This window comes from Heloderma suspectum, chromosome 1 (assembly GCF_057233095.1).
Source record: "Heloderma suspectum isolate Gila_16-S chromosome 1, 16-S_ref, whole genome shotgun sequence".
Taxonomy (NCBI): Eukaryota; Metazoa; Chordata; class Lepidosauria; order Squamata; family Helodermatidae; genus Heloderma; species Heloderma suspectum.
In genome coordinates this window covers 360,348,281-360,368,073 of record NC_139458.1, presented here as the reverse complement: position 1 = coordinate 360,368,073, position 19,793 = coordinate 360,348,281, and the positions used below count along the sequence as shown (strand labels likewise).

Here is a 19,793-nt window from a genome sequence, read left to right as displayed (position 1 = left end):
CTGGTGGGAAGATTCAGCCTCCTTGGGAGGGTGGAGTGGGGTGTCCTGGGACTGGGCTATGATTGGGCATTTCAAATCTGCCTTGAGTTGCTAGGGCTGGGCAATAAAAAGGGGGCCAAAGAAGGATAGCCATCTCTTCTTTTGCTCTGATGGTACTAGGGTGTGCTGCTGGTTGATGGCTATCCTGAGAGGCCCATACTTTGGTATGTATAGGACAGACTAGCGAGCTTGTTTTGATCCTGGGAGTGTGTGCCTTGGTAATTGGCGTTTCTGGCTTTGCTTTGAATATTGTAACTTGCTTGTAATTTCCTGTACAACCTACCACCTCTCCCCTTTGCCTTACTTATTGTTCCTTTCCCCTAATAAACTTTTATCCAACTTCCAGTTGGTGTGATGTGTCCTGTGTAACTTCAGTGCTAACTACAGTGTCTATTGGCCTGGGAGGGAAGCTACTGAGTAAGCTTGGGGAGACTTGTGGCCATGTTGAGCCTGGCCTACCTTGCAGGGTTGTTGGGGTGATACCAACAATCCTTCACATGGTGGTAGTGGTGGGATAAGACACTGAAGTTATCCAGGGTGCTTGGGAGCATTGAGGAACCAGGGAGAGTGAAATGCCAGAGCCTTGGTCACATACTCCTGAGGTTTGGGAGGCTGCCAGGTCCCCAAATTTCATGCATTTATCATGAAAACTGAAAAAGTTATGGCTGTTTCTATTTTCCAGTGCAAGTCAATGGGAAACATCGTATCAGAATGATTCGGATATCCAAATCTCACTTCGGATCTGAATCTGAAGTGAAGCAGATGGGGTCCGAATCAGTCCAAAGCAAAGGGGCTGCTTCAGAAGGTCCAAAGTAGCATCCGAAGCGAAGCGGGGGGTCTGTGCACAGCCCTACTTAATAAGGCTGCAACTTGGACAAGCCTCCAGTTTCTTTAAACAGCCCCATGGCTTCAAAGGAGGATACAGGTATGGCTTCTCTTGCCTGCTGGAGCAAGCAGGAATTCCGCTTTGCCCCACTGCAGTCGGGAACAGAGGGAAAAGAGCATCATGACTGAGGAACAGCAGGCATGAGAAGCTACAGCTGAATCCTCCTCTGGTGATGTAGGGCTGTTAAAGGTTCCCTGGCAACTCTTTTTCAACAGTATACACTTAATTAACAGGATACTTACAACTAAACTGTTATGAAGTACTTTTCTCCTTTGTTTTTCTTTCTGGTATCTCTTGTTTACTTCATGCAAGGATTGTTCAAGCTCAAGAGCTTTAGTCTGAAATGCTGAAAAGATGTTTTCACAAATCTTCACAGAATTACTAGGCTACATGTTTTCCATAGGCGTGGGGCCTGGAATGTTTGCATGCTGATATCTACAAAATAGGAAGCCATGGAAAAAATGGAAGACACAAAAGTCTAGGGCTAGAAGGGAGAGCTTCAAGTCCAGCACTCAATTTTGTGACATTGTTCTCTATACTGAAAACACAAACACAGTCCTGGAAACATTCCACTCATATGTCAATGGAAGGTGTGGGGCAGGAAAGAAGCTCTATCACAACTACAGTATGGTGGTCTTTCTCAGTGGAGGCTAGTGCCTCCAATGTCAGTGGGGTGGTGAATCTGCTCTGGGTTTCAGTCAGAACTCTGCAAAGCACCTTGGATAGTTCCTTTTAGAGTTTCAACTGGTTCTGACTGAAACCTGGGGCGGATTCATTGCCCCACTGACATTGGCGCCACCAGCCTCTACTGGTCTTGCGGTAGCTCCATTCATACTGCACTGTGATGACATCATACTAAACAGCACCTGTGGGGCGTGGAGCAATACTAAGGGTCATTCTGCCTTCTAATGAAATTCCACCCAGGTTGCTTGATGTGCAAGAATTCTTTTATATGTGTGAGAATAAAAGGCTTCTGTAGGAGATGTGAGACCTTTTGCATGCACATACATAAATTCAGGGATGCCCAGTATAAGAATTCTGAGCATATCTTGAGAATCCTTAGACTCCTGAGACAAAGAATTCAATCTGATAATCTGGCAATGCCAAGTATCACCCTTTTAAAGTACAAATACCATCTATATATTGTATGAATCAGAACAAGAGAAGTGGAGTTCTTTCCGCCGCCCCAGCCCAGCATCCCTAATATGTTAAAAAGGGCAGTTTTGTTCTGTCTTTGATCTGACATATAGTAGTTATCCATCAGCTCCCATGATGCAATATGAACTGGAACTTCTTTCCAGACTCTCCCTTACTTTCAACCTCAATTCTTACCTCGTTATTTGTGGGCACGGAGGTGTTTCTTTGAAGGCTGATAGAGAGGTCTATCAACCCCTCTCTCTGAAAGCCTCTGGAGGACGTGGAGATTCCACAAGTGGGCAAAAGACTCAAAGAACATCTGTCTCAGATTATCCTGGACCATGGTTCTGCATTACTATGGGAGATACCCCGGTACAGAATAGCCTCTTAAATTCTAGGCCACTTTGACATTAAACCTTCGATAGTAGCAAGTTTTTATTTCTGTGGTCATTATTCTTTTCATTTTGGCATAGGGCTCGGCTTTCATGAAGAGTACCAAAGCTTCCTTTATATCTCTGTCATGTTAACAGAATAATGAGTTTGATTGCTGAAGAATTAAAAATACAAAGAGGGCCTAACCTTGAGAACAAGGATAACTACTATATGTCATATCAAAGACTGAACAAAGATTGAGCAAATCTGCCCTTTTCAACATAAATTAAGGATGGAGGTGGAGGTAAGGTGGAAAGACAGGAAACTAGACCTCATGTTTTACAGCATAACAATATAAGCTAGAGACAGAGATGGCTACCTCTAAGCCCTACACACCTAGCGCTGAAGCACCCTTTCTTTTTTAGGCTCTCAGTATGCATACTTTTTTTACATTAAAAAATAGAGCATATTGCATTCATAAGTATGTATACGTGCTTAGCAAGCAAAATAATTTTGAATATTTATATATTAGTTTATTCTTCTGTTTGAAAAAAACCTATGTAAGTCTAGAAAACATAAGATCCTTATTGTTCTAGGATTAGTGCTATTAGGATTCATAGAGGCTAGGTCTAGCAATGGCTATCAGCCATGATAGCTAAAGGAAATTTTTAAATTCAAAGGCCATACTCTCTAAATCCCAGATGCTGGGGATAAACCATTTAGGGCAGCCATCATCTTCATGTCCTGTTCATAAGCTTCCAGAGGCACCTGGCAGGCCAGAAAGAGAAGGGGGCATGGCCATCTGGGGAATCCTGGAGGGCCAGATTGGGAGTGCAGGAGGGCCAGATTTAGTCCCCTGGCCTGAGATTCCCCAGCCCTGTTCTAGCAGCAGCAAAAGATTCCATCCTGCAACCCCAAACCTAGACTCCTCATGACAGATCCTAACAGCTTGATGCATTATAGTTACTCAGTGGTTCAAGGCGCTAGATGACAGCCTGATAAGCTTGAGCTGACAGTCATCTCTTACTTTGCATAGCCTCATTATGTAGCTGTAGCCTTTGGGCATAAGCCAACATCTGGTAGAGAAAGCTCTTGCTCTGATGCTGGACATCCCTTGAAAATTGAAGGGCAGACAAACGGAGATTCTTTATGTCTTGCTTCAGTTCCTATATAAGAAACAAAAAGAGCAGGCTTCATATTATAGATTGGGGAGGGGGGAGAAATAGCAAAGGATATTTCACTTATTCTTAAACACTTATAGAGTCAAGCCACAACCACCAGGAGATATGAAGGAAAGTTCACTTTTACAAAATTGTAGTAAGAAGAAATGATTAGAATGTGGGGTAGATTACTGCGTGAGAATACATTGGGTGGTATCCAATGTTAGTCCCACATAGAGTAGAGCCATTGAAATGAACGGGACTTAATTTAATTGTGACCAACTTAAGTCTCATTCATTTCAATGGCTCTACTCTATGTAGGACTAACACTGGATACTATCCAATGTTCGTGACCATTTAAAGATTTTAAAGGCTCCCAAAATTTTTTAAACTGAGATACATAATTGAACCCTGTCATCATGAACTGAACAAAGAACACAATAAAGAATATCTTCCAGAATGCACCTTGATTTTGTATTGTTACAACCAACTGCCTATTGATTCTTTTGCCATTTGTCTATTCCACAGAAAAAGAAATTCTATTGAGACACTGAACATCACACCAATGCATACTTGCCAAGAAATGCCAACATTTCCAGGTGCAATTTAAACTTGGTTTGTAATCTAACATATATCTATCTTCTTGATGGCAAATTGTTATAATCTGATTTTTCTGTAGTAGGAGTTCAAGCCTACAGTCCTACAGATAGGCTGCTTAAATCTCACTGAAGTCAATTAATATATCTCTATAAGCTATTAACATGTACCTACTAGACATTAGAGGTATACAGATTAAGGTTGCAGTTCTACACATACAGAGTGGCCCAAAAGTGGGTATACAGTATAGTTTATTTGCATTTTATTATATTTACATTTGTTTAACATTGTTTAATCTTGTAAGTGCTCGAAATGTATTCCATCAACGTTGCAACATTCCTCGAACTTGTCCAGAACACTGACACACAGTACGACACAAATTCCGGTCCGCATCAATGTCCATAAATGCTTCAGTTGAGATGTGATAGTCAAATGAGGATTTTCATCTGCCAACAATACACAGTTATGCCTGTTCACATGGCCTGACGACTTGAAAGAAGCTTCATCTGACCAGATGATCTTATCAAGAAGTTCGTTAGAGATTTGGTTACGCATCATCTCACAGAATTGCAACCGACGGTCTGGGTCGTCCTCCAGAAGACCATGTAACAGTCTTGGACGGTACGGCTTCAATTTCAATTTATGCATTAAGCATTGCAAGGACGTTCTAGGTATGGATAGCTGCTTAGATGCACATCGTGTGGACTTTTTTCAGACTGTTCACAAATGTCAGAGCGACTCTCATCTCGTTTTCCTCTGTCATAGACATCCTAGGACATCCAGATTTCAGTGCATTAGCCACTGCACTTGTTGCTTCAAATTCATCTCTAAGACAATAAATTGTCAGACGTGTTGGTGGAGGAGTGTCAGATGCTTCTTGCCATGCTGTGCGCACCTGCTTGGCATTTTCAGTCTTCCAGTACTGCTTTAGAATCCAATTTCTTTGTTCTTGACTCAAGTTCGCTGCCACCATTCACAATATCAGTAAAAAAAACCCACTAAAAAACTAAACAACTGTATACCTACTTAAGGGCCTCACTCGCTACACTTTACTGATTTAACTGTCACTCCCTGTCACTCACTCTTCCCAAATGTCATTCTGACTCCACCCACACATCTTCTACTCACACATTCTCTCTTTCTCCCATCAACATTCTGAACAACTGTATACCTACTTTTGAGCCACCTGGTAGTTAACTCTTAATGGCTGTAATGGGATTTAAGTAGGCTTTGGATCCACAGATAACTTTTTTTTCTTTTCACAGAATGATACTGCAATAGAATTACCATGAATTGTATGAAGGGGACATCCATTGGAACTGCATGCCAATGATTCCAAGGTACATTGGGCAGCCAATGTGGTGTAGTGGTTACACTGTTGGACTGAGACTAGAGGGATCACACGTCTAGTACCCACTTGGCAATGAAGCTCATTGGGTGTCTTCGGGCCAGTAACTGATTCTCAGCTTAAGCTAACTCACAAGGTTGTTGTGAGGATAAAATGGAGAGGAGGACCATGTGAGCCTTCTTGGGTTCCTTGCAGGAAAAAAGGCAGGATATAAATATTATTTTAGTGGTAGTAATAGTGGTAGTAATATATGTATTACAATTGTAACCCACCATTCTTCCAGATGTTTCATAAATAATATGACATTACATGGGGGGCTATTTACAGTTGGCTTGTTTCAGTTTTAAGAATTATCCCAACCCAGTTCAATCTGGGTTTACAGAAACTATCTTGGTCGCCCTGACAGATGACCTATGCCAGGAGGAGGACAGGAGGAGTGTGACCCTGTTAATTCACCTGAACCTCTCAATGGCATTCAATATCATCAAGCCCATGGCACTTTCTGTACAGGCTCTCTGAGTTGGGAATTGGAGGCATGTTGATACAGTGGTTTTGGTCTTACCTAAAGAGCCTGTACAGGTGAAGAAGGTGGTGCTGGGGGACTTGCTGCCCAGCCCCATGGCTTATTTGCTATGGGTTCCTGCAGGGTTCTATTTTGTCCCTCAGGCTTTGTGACATTTACATCAAAATGCTGGGAGAGGTCTTTTGTGGACTTGGTTTGAGGTGCCCTCAGTATTCTGATGACACCCAGCTCTCACTCTCTCATCAGATTCAGGTGAGGCAGTGAAAATGCTGAACTGGTGCCTGGAATCAGTAACAGGCTAGATGAGGGCCTATAAACTGAAACCTGATCCTTACAGGATGGAGGTTCTGTAGGTAGGTGGTTCTGTTCAAAAGATGGTGTTGCACTCCCTCTAAAGTAGGCCTGGAGAATTAGAAATGGTTGGGGGGTTGGACAACACTAAAACCCTAGCCCTTTAGATAAGAAACTCTCAAGATAACAGTAGGCTCTCTATAATCAAAAGGTCATTCGGTTCATGTTCCATTTTAAGAATTCTCAGTGGATCATCTTTAATTCTAAATGGAAGGGCTAGATTCTTATTTCCTTCTCTCCTTACTATATGCACACATTAGAGGATACACAATCTTTTGAATTTACCTGTATGGTTTCATAAAGCTGGATTGCAATGAATCTGGCACTTCCATGGACATTCTGCTGCTTGCAATAAGTAAAATTATTATCTGATTCTTTGGCTAAGATAGTCCACATCACTCCTTGACTCTGTTTCTTTATTTAAAAAGAAAAATGAAAACAAACCCTCTTACTTCAAAGACAAGTAGTCACACAATTAGAGATTTCTACAAACCTCAACAGTATAAAATGCAAAAATTCAGAAAGGTAAGTGCCTTCAACAATACATTGTATATCCATGCCAATACTGGACTTGACTGAAGAATCAACTGTTCACATGAGAAAATACAGGTAATATTTTTCTACTTCCTTTATATTTTATTTCATGAATGAAGAATGGAACATGGTTATTTAATCAATTTCGGATACTCTGGTGCAGTTATTGGCAAGACCTACTGGCTTGTTTTGAACAAGCCACCCTTTCAGTCACATAAGAACTACAGTAAGCTACATAGTGTTACTATGTGAAAACACCGTAAGGATTGTATAGCATTTTGCAAATTAGTGTTGTGGGAATTACATAAAAAAGAGTAAATAAAGCCAAACTAAAGGTGCTGGAAGTGACAGATGAAATGCCATTTCATCTAAATCCTGCAAATGTCATGGTTCTTTGAATGCAAGGCCATGAGCTCTTCTGTAAGACTGTTCCCATCCAGGGTTCCCAACTGTGCAGACAGTCTGCACACTCACAGGCTCTTTCTGAAGTGATGCTGAATGAATGCAGGGGAGGGGGCCAGTGGGCATAAACCCCCTCTGCACATGTTTATCATGTACAGTCCTCCTGTGTCACCAGATCATATGGCCTTTATATGTCAATAAACCCAAACAATGACACAATAGTTTTTGGCACTAAAGAACTGAGAAGTGGATACTACAGTTCCCAAAAGGCGTATTTCAAAAAGGAAAACATTACACTGTCTTCATCTCCTGTAAAAGCTACTAAAGAGCAGTTCCCCCATCTTTCTTATTCCACAGAGATGTGTAGGAACTAAAATGCACCAGAGCTACTCATTATATCAGAGGTGGGAAACCCCCAGCACGTGGGCCAGTTTAAGCCTGTGAGACTTCCCCACCCAGCCCATGGAAGCCTCCACTGGAGCCACTAACCACCCTTTAAGAAGCTCCGTCTGCCCCTTGCCTTTCCTTGTTGGGAAAAGCAAGGGGGCAGGAAGGGCCAGCTTCTTTGAGAGCTGCCACTTCAAGGCACTCCAGGTACCTCAAAGCAGCAGCTCCTGGAGGCTTTGGACATTCCTCAGATTTCCTGTTGGGAAAGGTGAGGTGCATATGGACCTGGAGCCACCACTTCGAGGAAGTGAGCATTTAAGTTTCGTTAGTTAACAAACCAGGATATCAAACCATGGTTTAAGTAACCAGAATTAGAATAAACCTCAGTTCCCCATGTTTGTATGTAACGGGAAACTGTGAATTAGTTAAAACTAAAGGCAAAAGCCTTTCCTCTCCTCTACTGTGCAAAGGAGGAGATGGAAGGGTGAGAGTTACTACTCATTCCCGATCAACTAAACCATGGTATAAATGACTGTCTGGACTGGGCCTAAATTACTTCCTTTGGATCCGAGGTATTACTTTGCAGTAAAGTTGTGTATTTGAATGAACAACAGTCTTCCACTTCAGTCAACTGAGGGAGGTTATAGCTGCAGACATAATGAATTAATTAAAATTTGGCCTCTTGTATGAAAAAGTTCTGAAATCCCATTTCTATTTATATAACAAGGGTAATGAAAATCAGTTTTGAGAGCAGAGGAATTAACGTAACCCTAACATTCTTGCCACCTACCAAGTGTCTGTTGTAATTTAATCTTTGGCTCCAAATTATCATGGAAAATGAGAGCTGAAATAAATCAAAGCACTGGCCAGTTTGATTCACTTCACTATGGTTATTAAGAGTTTCTTCAACAAACTTAGATCTTGCATTTTAATGAAACAGCCTGAATAAATGCAGCTATGATTGTCTTTATGTCTAATTCCTGGGAAACAATTTGCCAGGCAGATACAGTTGCATTTCAGAAAAAGAACGCAGTTGTGTTATACTGATGGAAGCTTACTACAGTCTCGTACAGGATTTATTTTCTGATATGTAGAAACTCCCTTGCCCTCCTTTACACCCAATTCACACCATGTTTTTCTGAGGCATTTTCATCAACATGCACACACTTTTGTACACTGCACAAAAATTGTCTCCACCAGTACTATCCCTCAACCCTATTTTGAGTGCATTTGTATGGATCCTCTAATAATTTCTTTTGTAAATTCCATGCAACAGATCTGAGGAGGTGCAGGCTTTTACTATAGTTATACGTCATAGTAAATCTCTGCTGCCATGTGCAACATAACCCCTGTGCTGAAAGGGGCTGAAGGATCTGGCACCTGTCTTCCTTTTCTGAAGTGGTCTGTGGATTGCGGCCAAAGAAGATGCTTTGTTTTGTCATTGGCTGTGGGTTTTTTTGAAGTATGAGGCCTGGCTACGAGTAAAACTCCAGAGCCTTGCTAGAGTAAATATTGAGGGTAATTCACTACTAGAAGAGGTAGTGATAGCATTAGAAGATTCGGGGCAGGGAAAATAATAGTTTAGATCACTAAAAGACAAGCAATAAAAAACTCTAGACCTGTCAATTGCTAATTTCCATGACACCTAAATGCAACTGCCATATTCAGAGACACATCTCTGATTATCAGATGCTGGGAAAAAGCTACAAGGCTATTTCCATCTTGCGAACTACAAAAGTGGCCAACCACACACACCTGTGGAGACATACATTAAGGTACATTCATTATTTGATTGATGACTGAGTGATTGATTATTGTATTTTTGCTGCCAGAGAGGAGGAGAGGCACTTATGAGTTTTTCTGCTTTGCCAGCTTGGGTACATTCACCAGGCGGGCAGCCAGGGGAGATAATTTGCTATTCTGCCTCAGGCAGCAAAATGCCTTGAGCTGGCCCTGGTATTTTTAATAGACCAGCCACTGCACTTTTGGCATGGCCTGTGCCAGAGTGGGCCTTTCTCCATGCTGATACACGCCTTTGACAGTTATTTCTTGTCATTAGGTATTGAACAACCAGCAGCCTGTATCATAAACAGTCAAAAGTCTTGCATGCCCAAGATTAAAGGCTGATGAACCAAGTTCCTGAAGATATCCAGGCAGAAGGCTTTAAAGTACAGAAGGTATTTTTGTAGGTGCTCCCAAGGAAGCTGAGCTCAAAAGGCAACATCTGGTTTCAGTCCAGTTTTATTTTGTTTCAGTTGATCCCAGTTTTTATTCTTAAAGAGTTAATCAAGACTCCATGAGGGCAAGAGACCACCATGAGGTCACACAGAAATTTAAAGTCTCACATTAGATTAGAACCTCTTGGCTGACAGTGGCAATTACTACTAATCCCTGCAGATGGCCCTAATGCTGGCCCAGCCCTCCTACCGTTCTCGAAATCTCTAGCTCTGCAATAAAGAGACAAAATGTCCTCTGCAAGGATAACAGCTTTGTTTACTATGTTCAGTTAATAAGAATGGACTTGCTTAAATAAGGCAACTGTAAAGAAGCAGGCAAACTTTGCCATATTTTAATTTCCCCAGCCCTAATTCAACTGTTGTTTTTTCATTAGCAGCAGCAGCAATACATTGCCAAGAAAAGAAAAACACACAGTCAAGATTTCTCTAGATTTCAGCTCACTGCAGCGGCAGTGAAAAGGGCAAATTCTATGCTAGGGATAATTATAAAACGATTGAACTTAAAGTTTGTTCAGTAGTTAAGTCGTGTCCGACTCTTCATGACCCCATGGACCATAGCACACCAGGCATTCCTGTCCTGCGCTCTCTCCTGGAGTGTGCTCAAGTCCATATTCATTGCATCAGTGATGCTATCTAGCCATCTCATCCTCTGCCACCCCATTCTCCTTTTGCCTTCAATCTTTCCCAGCATCAGGGTCTTTTCCAGGGAGTTTTCTCTTTGCATTAGGTGGCCAAAATATTTGAGCTTCAGCTTCAGTCTCTGTCCTTCCAATGAGCACTCAGGGTTGATTTCCTTTAGGACTGACTGATTTGACCTCCTTGAAGTCCAGGGGACTCGTAAGAGTCTTCTCCAGCACCACAGTTCGAGAACTTAAAGTACCAGTATCATAACACCTTCTAAAAAAATCCACGGTACAGCCACATTTAGAATACTGTGCATTGTTCATGTTGCCCCATCAAAAAGGATATCATAGAGCTGGAAACAGTGCAGAGGAGGGCAATTAAGGGTGCAATGCATGTTTAGATACAAAGAAGTCCTACACCTCCCAGCATGCCCCAGCCTGCTATGTGGGCTGGGGCATGCTGGGAGGTGTAAAACTTCTTTCTGTCTAAGCATGCATAGGATTGCACCCTAAATTGGTCAAGGAATTGGAGACCCATTTCTCTCAGGAAAGTTTTTGGAGCTCTCCTCCCAACCCCACCCCCTTAGAAAAAAGACAACTAAAGAAAGACATGACAGAGGTTTATAAGGCTATTTATGGTGTGAAAAAAGTAGAAAGAGGATTTCCCCCTCTTTCATAACACCAGAACCAGAATCATCTAATAAAATTAGCAATATATTGAAGCAGAGACAAAATAAAGTACTTTTTGACACAATGCATAATTCATTATTCTGGAACTCACTATCAGAAGTTGGGGTGATGGCTACTGCCTAAAAGCTTTAAAAAGACAAATGCATGGATAGGTCTATCAGCCATGATAGCTAAATGGAATCTCCCTATTCCGATGCAATGTAACTCTACCAGTTGCTAGGGGACAGACAATGGAGGAAAGCTACTGTCCTTCATAATCTGCTTAGTGGGCTTCCTGGAAGCATCTGGCTGAAAAGAGGATGCTACATTAGACAGACCATTGATTTGATCCAACAGGGTTCTTCCTAGGTTCTTACCTCATGCTATGTCAGCCTTCCCCAACCTGGTTCTCTCCAGTTGGACTACAACTCCCGGAATCCTCAGACAATGGACATGCTGGGGAAGGCTCTGCTATTTGATACAGTTTCAGCCTGACTGCATTTATATATATTGTTCTTGAATTTTATTTTTGGCAAGAACTCCCCAACATCATTATATCAATAAAAATGTAATAATGAGAATAGTGAAATGGTTAATTGTAAGTTATAAGTATGATGAATAATGCCAATTGCCTTGGTTTGAGAATTTTAAAAAAAATGAAGGTTTTTTGTAACATATATTGAACTTACATGGAAAAATAGCTTGAGATACTAGAGACTGTGTTTCATCTCATTTATTTGGTTTTACCCAATGTAGAGGAAGTGCTTGGCGATACAGGGGTGACCACCTATGAGTTAGGCCCACATCCTGGCTGATAAAAACAGATCAGAAAGAGCTAGGTCAGGTGCTAATTGCACTAATTAATGGTTCAGTCAGCAGGGTAGGCTGACAGATGGCTTCAAAGCTGTTTATGCTTAACGGCATTACACATGCCTAGCAATACACTTGGTAACAATATGCATAGTGACCCCAGATAGCAGATGGAATATGTATTAATATCCAAACTACAAAAAGGATGAGAAGGTACATCTCCATCCAAACTGAGCTATGTTGACCAAGGCTGCACCATCACATTGATGCTTGATCAGGTTACATGCTTTTCAAAAACTGACTGTTTAAATTCTCTTTTGGCAAAGGCAGACGCTCTGGATCTGACAAGTCCTATGTAGAAGGAAACCTACAGAAAGAAGCAGACTTTTCTGGATCAAAGTGTTTAGAGGATGGGCTCATGAAGGTTTAAACTGAAGACTTTGGGTGCAATGTGTATGATAAAATGGGATGGGGGAGTGAAGACCATTATCATTACCTCTGCAAGCTTGAGATGCAGAAGTGCATTTTCTGTTTCCAGCACAATTATTCTTTCTTCTTTAGCCTGGAAAAACATGATTCAGATTAGCCTGAACTTAAATGGATAAAATAAGTTATATGAGAAGCGAACATAAATCACTACAACTCCTCTGATCCTACAACGTATCCATCATTTAGACTAAGAGCCAAGCTACACATTATATTCCTCATGTGGCAAGTAGCACAGCATTCTGTGTACAAGCCAAGTTCTTTCAACACTTCTAGCCATCTCTGCAAGGTAGGTATAGCTTGTGGAAGGGACCCTTCAGTATTCTATACAAGGTCAGCAAGCTACTTGGTACATAATGTAAAGCTTTGCTCTATTTATATTTTAAAAAAACCAAATCTGGTATGTATTATATAGAAACTATGTTAGACATATGCTGAGAATTGGTCTGCACTGATTTTTTGATTCACAACATTTTTAATAAAAAATTTTAAGATCACAGTACTTTTCTATAACTCTAACACTGAACTAAAAATCTTTCCGCATGAAATTGTCAACATCTCATCCCTCCACCCTGTACTTTTTCAATAACATCATTCTTCACCTGGCTTTGGTACCTTGATAAATGTACAAACATAATGGAGAAGGGAGTGCAGGAAGAGCCTTATTTGGCTCCATTTAATTGCACAGTCCCACAGAATCCTAGTCTGAAGGGCCTTTTCTGTGGTGGCCCCCACTCTGTGGAACTCCCTCCCTAGGGAACTCCGTCATGCCCCCTCTTTAATGAGCTTCCGTCGTGCATTAAAAACGTGGTTGTTCAGGCAGGCATTTGGGGTGGGTTAGGGTATTTTAGAAAATGTTTTTATTGTAGAATTTTATTGTTTTAAACTGTTTTATTGTATGTTGTACATTGCCCAGAGTGGCTGGGTGACCAGCCAGATGGGCGATTAATAAATTTAATAATAAATAAATAGTCTCCTAGAATTCAAAGGAGATGCAAAAGGGACTAGATTAGATTGCCAGCAGATTCTGATGTACTTGGTGTTATTCATAACGGAAAATAATCCCTCCCTCCCCCACCCCCCAAATGTTGAAGGTCTACCTCTGAAGATATCTATCCCATCTGTGCATTTAAAAGAAAACAGCTCCAAAAGCATACTGTTACAAGTATGTTACTGATCATGGTCACTATCTAATAGGTGTCCATGCCAGTCACATTAAAATATGCACATGCCTGTGGAAGTGTGCTGTTCATGCTATTGGGGGGCTTGCAGTTTTCCATGGGTCCTTTTCATACAATAATTCCCCATACATTCAACACATGGAGCTGACAGAAGGATCACATCTGCTGGCCTAGCTTCCTGGTCTCCAGGTGTTGATCTGAACAACTGAATCAAGGCAGAAAACAGATCACATAGTGAGAGCTTATGCACATACTGCTTGTACATACAAACTCTCATCAGATCACTGTGTGCAGAGCGACACCAACAAGAGAAGGTAAAACTGTTGTGTGACTAGTATTACAGTTACTGCTTGAAGCACTAACAAAACCTTCAAAACCCTCTGTTTAGCCAGAGACCTTGATGGGGCACAAACAACAAATGTGATTCCTTCTAATAGCGAACTCCGCTGCTGAACGCCAACAGGACTGTAGCCAAAACTGAGAAACAAGAGGGAAGTTTTAGCCTGCTTGGAGGAACCACAATGCTTGCAGAAGTGCAAAATATAGAAAGGGAAACATAACATGGTAAAACCTACAAAACAGCCCAGTGAGGACTGAGTGTGCCCAGTGGCCATAGTATACTAAATGTCTTTGGGGTGGGGACATGGAATCCTGGAAGAGGGCACATCTGTCTATCTGTCACGATGAGCAGGAGCACTGCACATCTTAACATTTTGAAGGTCTCACTTTTGTATACTAAAGCAAATCAGAAAGAACTCTTCAACATGTTTTCTGACAAGGTATTGTCCATACACATCCTCAGTTTGCTGTGAGCTTGAATAGGATTGTGAACTTATTTCTTCATATGCAAAATCAGCGCTCCTTAAATTTCACAAAATGAGCAGAAGCAGGCCACGAGGAACCCATGAAAGGTCCTTCATCTTACTTCATGCTCTGAATTGTAATTGAGAAAGAAAGGAAATAGCTGGGTGAAGTAACAGTTGCAAGTGAAGTACTTGGCACTTTACAAATAGCTAGTTTCCTCTGCGAGTCATCAGAAAAGGGAACAGACAGACGCCGAGTCACTTCCCCCGGGAACCGGGCTGGAACGTGGATTAGGTAAATGAACCTCAAGGGGCTAGTGACGTCATTATCCATACACAGTGCAGCATCTTACAAAGGTGCCGTCATCGGAGGGCGCTCACTGCTCTCCCTCATACAGCCCCCAGCCAAGGAATATGGGGCATGATGAGACCCACCCCACAGCGTGGCCGCTTGGCTTTTAACCCTTGACAAACCCACCCCACCGCCCGTTTCTAGAGACAGGCGAGACTCACTCGCAGCTTCTGTTCCAGCTGCCGAATCCGTTGCTCGGACACAAAACTCAGGCTCAGCCCGCTGCCAGGCCGCATCGTGAAGCCTGCAAGTCCAGGTAAACGCTCGGAACGGCCGGCAGACTGCTCCCTCTTCCTCCCTCCGCATCACCCCCCCCTCACGCTTCCTGACCATGCCGTTTGAACCAGCCAATCACCGGGCAAGGACTTAGCTTCTCCGTGGTTGCTATGGGTACACCCGCTTCCGGGAGGGGAGAGCGTTGCGATTGGCTGGACTTCAAAAGTGGGCGGGGGAAGAGGGTAACTGAGAGGGTAAGGGCGCTATTCCCGGCGCATTAAGACAGAAAACGTCCTACAACTCCCAGCATTCCGAAGCCAGTCATCTGCTTGGGGAATGTTGGGAATTGTAGGAGCGTTGGTCTGTCTAAACCTGCTTGGGTTTGCGACCTAAGGCGGCAACAGCGGAAGGCATTGGAAGCGCCGTCGCCCCCGCTATTCAGCGCCGGGAAACAAAACCTTCGTTTCCTTGGCGTATAGAAGTGGGGGTGGGCGATGGGTGCATTCAAGGGTCGCCCTCACCCCGTCCCCTTGGTGCTCTCAACAGAGCCGCTCCTGCCCCCACGTACAGCCACGCGGGGCGGGTTGTTTTAAACCGCCCAATAACCCAAGTTCTCTAATAGTGCAGTCCTGTGCGCGTCTCCCCTGAAGCAAGTCCTCTCAGGTAAGTGTGCGCAGGAGTGCAGCCAGGGCTGGCCCTAGGGTGAGTAGCGCCCTGGCGAGGAGTGCCTTTGGTGCCCCATTCCTCCACCCCCAGTCAGTTTTGCAGGGCCACCCGGAGGATTTATGGGGCCTGATGCAGGTCTGATGTCCACTGAGAACGACATTGCTCAAAACCTTGGTCTCTCAGCCACTGGGCTACAGTTTGCACAGGCCAAAGTTCAAAAGGCCGTGTTCTGAGCAGTGGCAGTGCGCAGCAGTGTAGTGGCAAATTCAGAAGTGCAGGGGCCCTTCGTGACAGTCACAGCCACGCCCCCCTCTAAGATTGTACAACCTCGCAAGCTATACAGCCTTCAACTGGGATCCAAAAACAGTGCAGCTGAGAGTAAGGCTGCAGAGTAAGGTATTTCAACTGGACGTCTGAGAAAAAAATGCAGGGGTGTTAAAATCTTTTCCACTCGCTCACATTTTAGTTTTCAAAACATGGTACTCTATGGAAGCTTCACCCTCTCAACTTAGCCCTCATGGACAATCTCATTTAAACAGCCCCCTTGCACACTCCCTTAGCGCCCCAACATTAGCCTTTCCTAAGCTCCTTCATTATATCTCCCCCATCCCGCAATGGAAACGTCCACACATCCAGCTGGACTGAAACACACACACACCCCTTCTGTCTTTCCTCCCCCCAAATGATTTTTTTCTGTTTCCCTTCCCTCCACCAGGGTTTGTTTGCCAGGTACGTGCCAACCTTGTACCAAAGATTGCAGTAATGACCCCCACCCCCCAACAAACCTCAGTTAAGGGTATGTAAATCAGCTTTTTGTGTGCTTTTAAATAAAAGGTACAAAACAATGGGTGCATATTTTCAAGAGGAGGACAAGGGTCTGGGCCATTCACATCTCCACACCCTTACTTTCTAAAGGCACATTATATCTAAATGGTGTGAGGAAAAAGGAGAACATGATGATGATGATAAGTTGTATAATAAAAAATTAAGTTTCAAACAGCTTTGTAACTTTAGATTACAAATTAAATTTACCTTTAAATTGTAAGCTTCGAGGGGCAGAGACCTGACTTTTTTGCTTATGATTCTCTGTAAAGTACCACATATATTGTAAAATCCAAAGTCTGTGCATCTTCTGGAAGCAGCTGAAGACATGTTTTAGTCAAACTGTCTTTTGGTGACCACCAACAGGGAAAGAGAAAGTAGATTGATTCGCATATTGTTACCAGCCCTGAGCCTTTGGGATGAAGAAAGGTAGTCATGACTGGGGAAGGCAATGGCAAACCACCCCGCTACAGTCTGCTATGAAAACGCCAGCGAAAGCGGTGTCCCTCTAGGAGTCAGCACTGACTTGGTGCTTGCACAGGAGGAACCTTTCCTTTCCAGACTATACATCCAATCAATTAAGGATGCAATCCTATGCATGTTTAGACAGAAAAAAGCTAAACTGGCTGGGGAATGTTGGGAATTGTAGGATTTTTTCTGTCTAAACATGCATAGGATTGTGCCCTAATTAAATAAATAATACATCAGATATGGGCAACAACGATGATGTATTTTTTTCTACCTCATAAAATAGTAACCTTATCATATGGATAGAATAAAGCTTCATGGCCATGGGGCTTACCCTCAAGTATGGGAGCTTACTCTCAAGTAAGCACAAAGCAAATATATGGAGGAAATGAGTGTGTGTGTGTGTGTGTGTGGAGAGGGAGAACAAGAAAAAAGCTGCTTTACTTAACAAATTTATTTAAAGATTGTCAGGGTTGCTGGTAATGTGTACTTTAGGCCCTCACTCTCTGCAGGAAAAGCCAAGAAGAAACACAGCAGGCTGCAGCCTTCCCCAAGCTGGTGCCCTCCAGATTTGCTGGACGACAACTCCCATTGGCTCCAGGCAGCATATTGGCTATGCCGGCTGGGCGGGGGGATGATAGGATTTGCAGTCCAACACATCTGGTGGGCACAAGGTTGGGAAAGGCTGGGTGAGAGGTGCAATGGAGAAGCTCTGTGGCCCCTGCCCAGAGCTGTGTAGGCTGTGCGGAGGCAGGTGAGGCGGCCGATATCCACATACATGTCTTCTCAGAAATAAGTATACAGATTTCAATGGGGTTTATTCCCAGATATTTCTTATTTTAATTTTTAAAATTTATTTTCATTTATTTTTCACTTATATAGACTTCCTCTTTCTTCTCTCTGCCCTCCCCACACCCCGACCCCACACCCCGCCGCTGTCGCCACCAGCATCACCCAACAAACTCACTGAGCTGACCTATCCTGTCTGAGTCTGATGTTGGCCAGTGTGTTCTGGGGCGTGGGGCACATCGTGTCTTTCGCTGCAGCAGCCCATGCGTGCTGGGTTGCCGTAGCTCTACAACTGGCTTGGCTTGCTGGGGGCACAGGATTGACGATCAGGATCAGCATCTCCAGCAAGCAACATAGTCTAGCCCATGTGCTCCCATCCTTCCCCCAAACCGGATGGCAACGGTGCAGTGTCAGGTGCTGCGGGCAGCTCCTCCATCTCCCTCTCGGAGTGAGAGAAGGAGGGCTGCAAGAGAGGGTAAATTAACCTTTTGCCAGGCGAGGCTGCTCCCCCCCACACACACCTGCTGCTGCCATGGCCAGCAGCAGCAGCAGCAGCCCTGAATGGATGGCTGGTGCTGCAGGATGATGAGGGCGGTGCTGGGTGCACAGGCACAGAGCAGGGATGGGTGGAGAAGCTGATGCTGAGATGAATAGGGGGTGCTGAGAGGAGGCTGCAGAGCTCCCTCAGGCTCCTTCTCTCATCCCCTTTGTCCAGCCAGCTCTGCACGGTAGGCGAGAGGCAGCCGCCAGCCACCCGCACTCCCTTCCTCTGCTCCCTCCTCCTCCCCTAGGAGACTGTGACCCGGCTGGGGGCTGGCTTCAATAAAAGTGCAGGAGTGAAGCCCCAGCGTGACCTGCCACCACTACACCCCTGGCAGTGCACTATGCAACACAGGAGAACTATCACAGGTTTTACTTACAGTATTTTTTGTTTGGTAGCAGTTCCTATCTTTTGGTAAGCATTCTTTATTTTAGAATATCCATTATTTTTCTCTTTAAAAATAATAAAGAAAAGGTAGAAATAAAAAAGGTATCCAGCTGACCGCTTATGGCTTTGTTTTATTATTTATATAGTGCTTATAGTGCTTACAGTATTTGGAGTGCTCAGTGCTCGGTAACATTGCCTCAAAGTAAAGCTGTGTTCCTCTGACTTTGACCTAGCGCAAATGACATCAAAGTGGAAATTTAAAACAAAACATACTTTAAAGCTAATTGAAGGAAGACCATTTTTGTAGTTAGTACCCAAACAACCTGTAGAACCTTGAGAAACAGGTCACAGGCACTTGCTTTTTGCCACCCGAGCTCACTGCAGATGGCACACGAAAAAAACCCACAGCCACTGAACTCAGCTTGGCATCCCCCTCAACTCAGTGCCCCAGGCAACCACCCAGCTCACCCATCCCTAAGGCCAGCCCTTATTGCAGCTTAAGGGTGCAATCCTATTCATTATGCCCTTGGGGATCAGAAGCCCCCAAACGTGGAGGCATCCAGTCTTTCAATGTAGAGTGGGAAGAGCGGAGGTGGTGATCTTCACCTCCCCATCCTCCTGCTCTGCAGATTTCACCAGACGGGCACTTCAGAGTGGGAGGGAAGGGGGCTGGAAGAGGCTCAGGGTAACATTATCCTAGCCTCTCCGGTCTCCTCCCACTGGAATACCCCCTTTACTCCTCCACCAAGGTCACTTTTCCAACCTTGGAGGGCAGCTGCCAGCTGCAAGAGAGGAGGGTCAGATCTCCGACTCCCCTTTCCGTGGTCAGAGTGCTGTCTCCTACCTCCGAAGGGGGAATCTGAACAATCCAATGGTCCCTGGGATGCTTGCATATAATGTTTAAGCATGCTGTTTTACAATAAGCATGTGCTACTTCCAGGTTCAAGCAGGTAGCTGCCCTCTGGAGTTGGGGTGGGTGCTGATAAAGGGCAGCAGAGGCCAGTGGA

The 19,793-nt window shown here is 43.8% G+C and overlaps 1 protein-coding gene across 4 annotated transcripts in view; it reads right to left on the bottom strand.

Annotated features, from left to right (window-relative positions):
* The window catches only part of KIF25 (kinesin family member 25), a 59,444-nt gene extending 44,231 nt beyond the window's left edge, over positions 1–15,213 (bottom strand). For 2 of the 4 annotated variants that reach the window (XM_084832093.1, XM_084832103.1), the window contains exons 1-5: positions 15,059–15,213; positions 12,572–12,637; positions 6,699–6,827; positions 3,462–3,600; positions 1,168–1,271 (exon numbers count right to left, since the gene is read on the bottom strand). In XM_084832093.1, coding sequence (XP_084688219.1) covers positions 1,168–1,271; positions 3,462–3,600; positions 6,699–6,827; positions 12,572–12,637; positions 15,059–15,133 — 513 coding nt within the window. In that variant the 5' untranslated portion in view covers positions 15,134–15,213. The remainder of the gene's footprint in view (positions 1–1,167; positions 1,272–3,461; positions 3,601–6,698; positions 6,828–12,571; positions 12,638–15,058) is intronic. The other 2 variants (XM_084832097.1, XM_084832106.1) reach the window with 1 other exon arrangement.
* Positions 15,214–19,793: the final 4,580 nt, after the last annotated feature.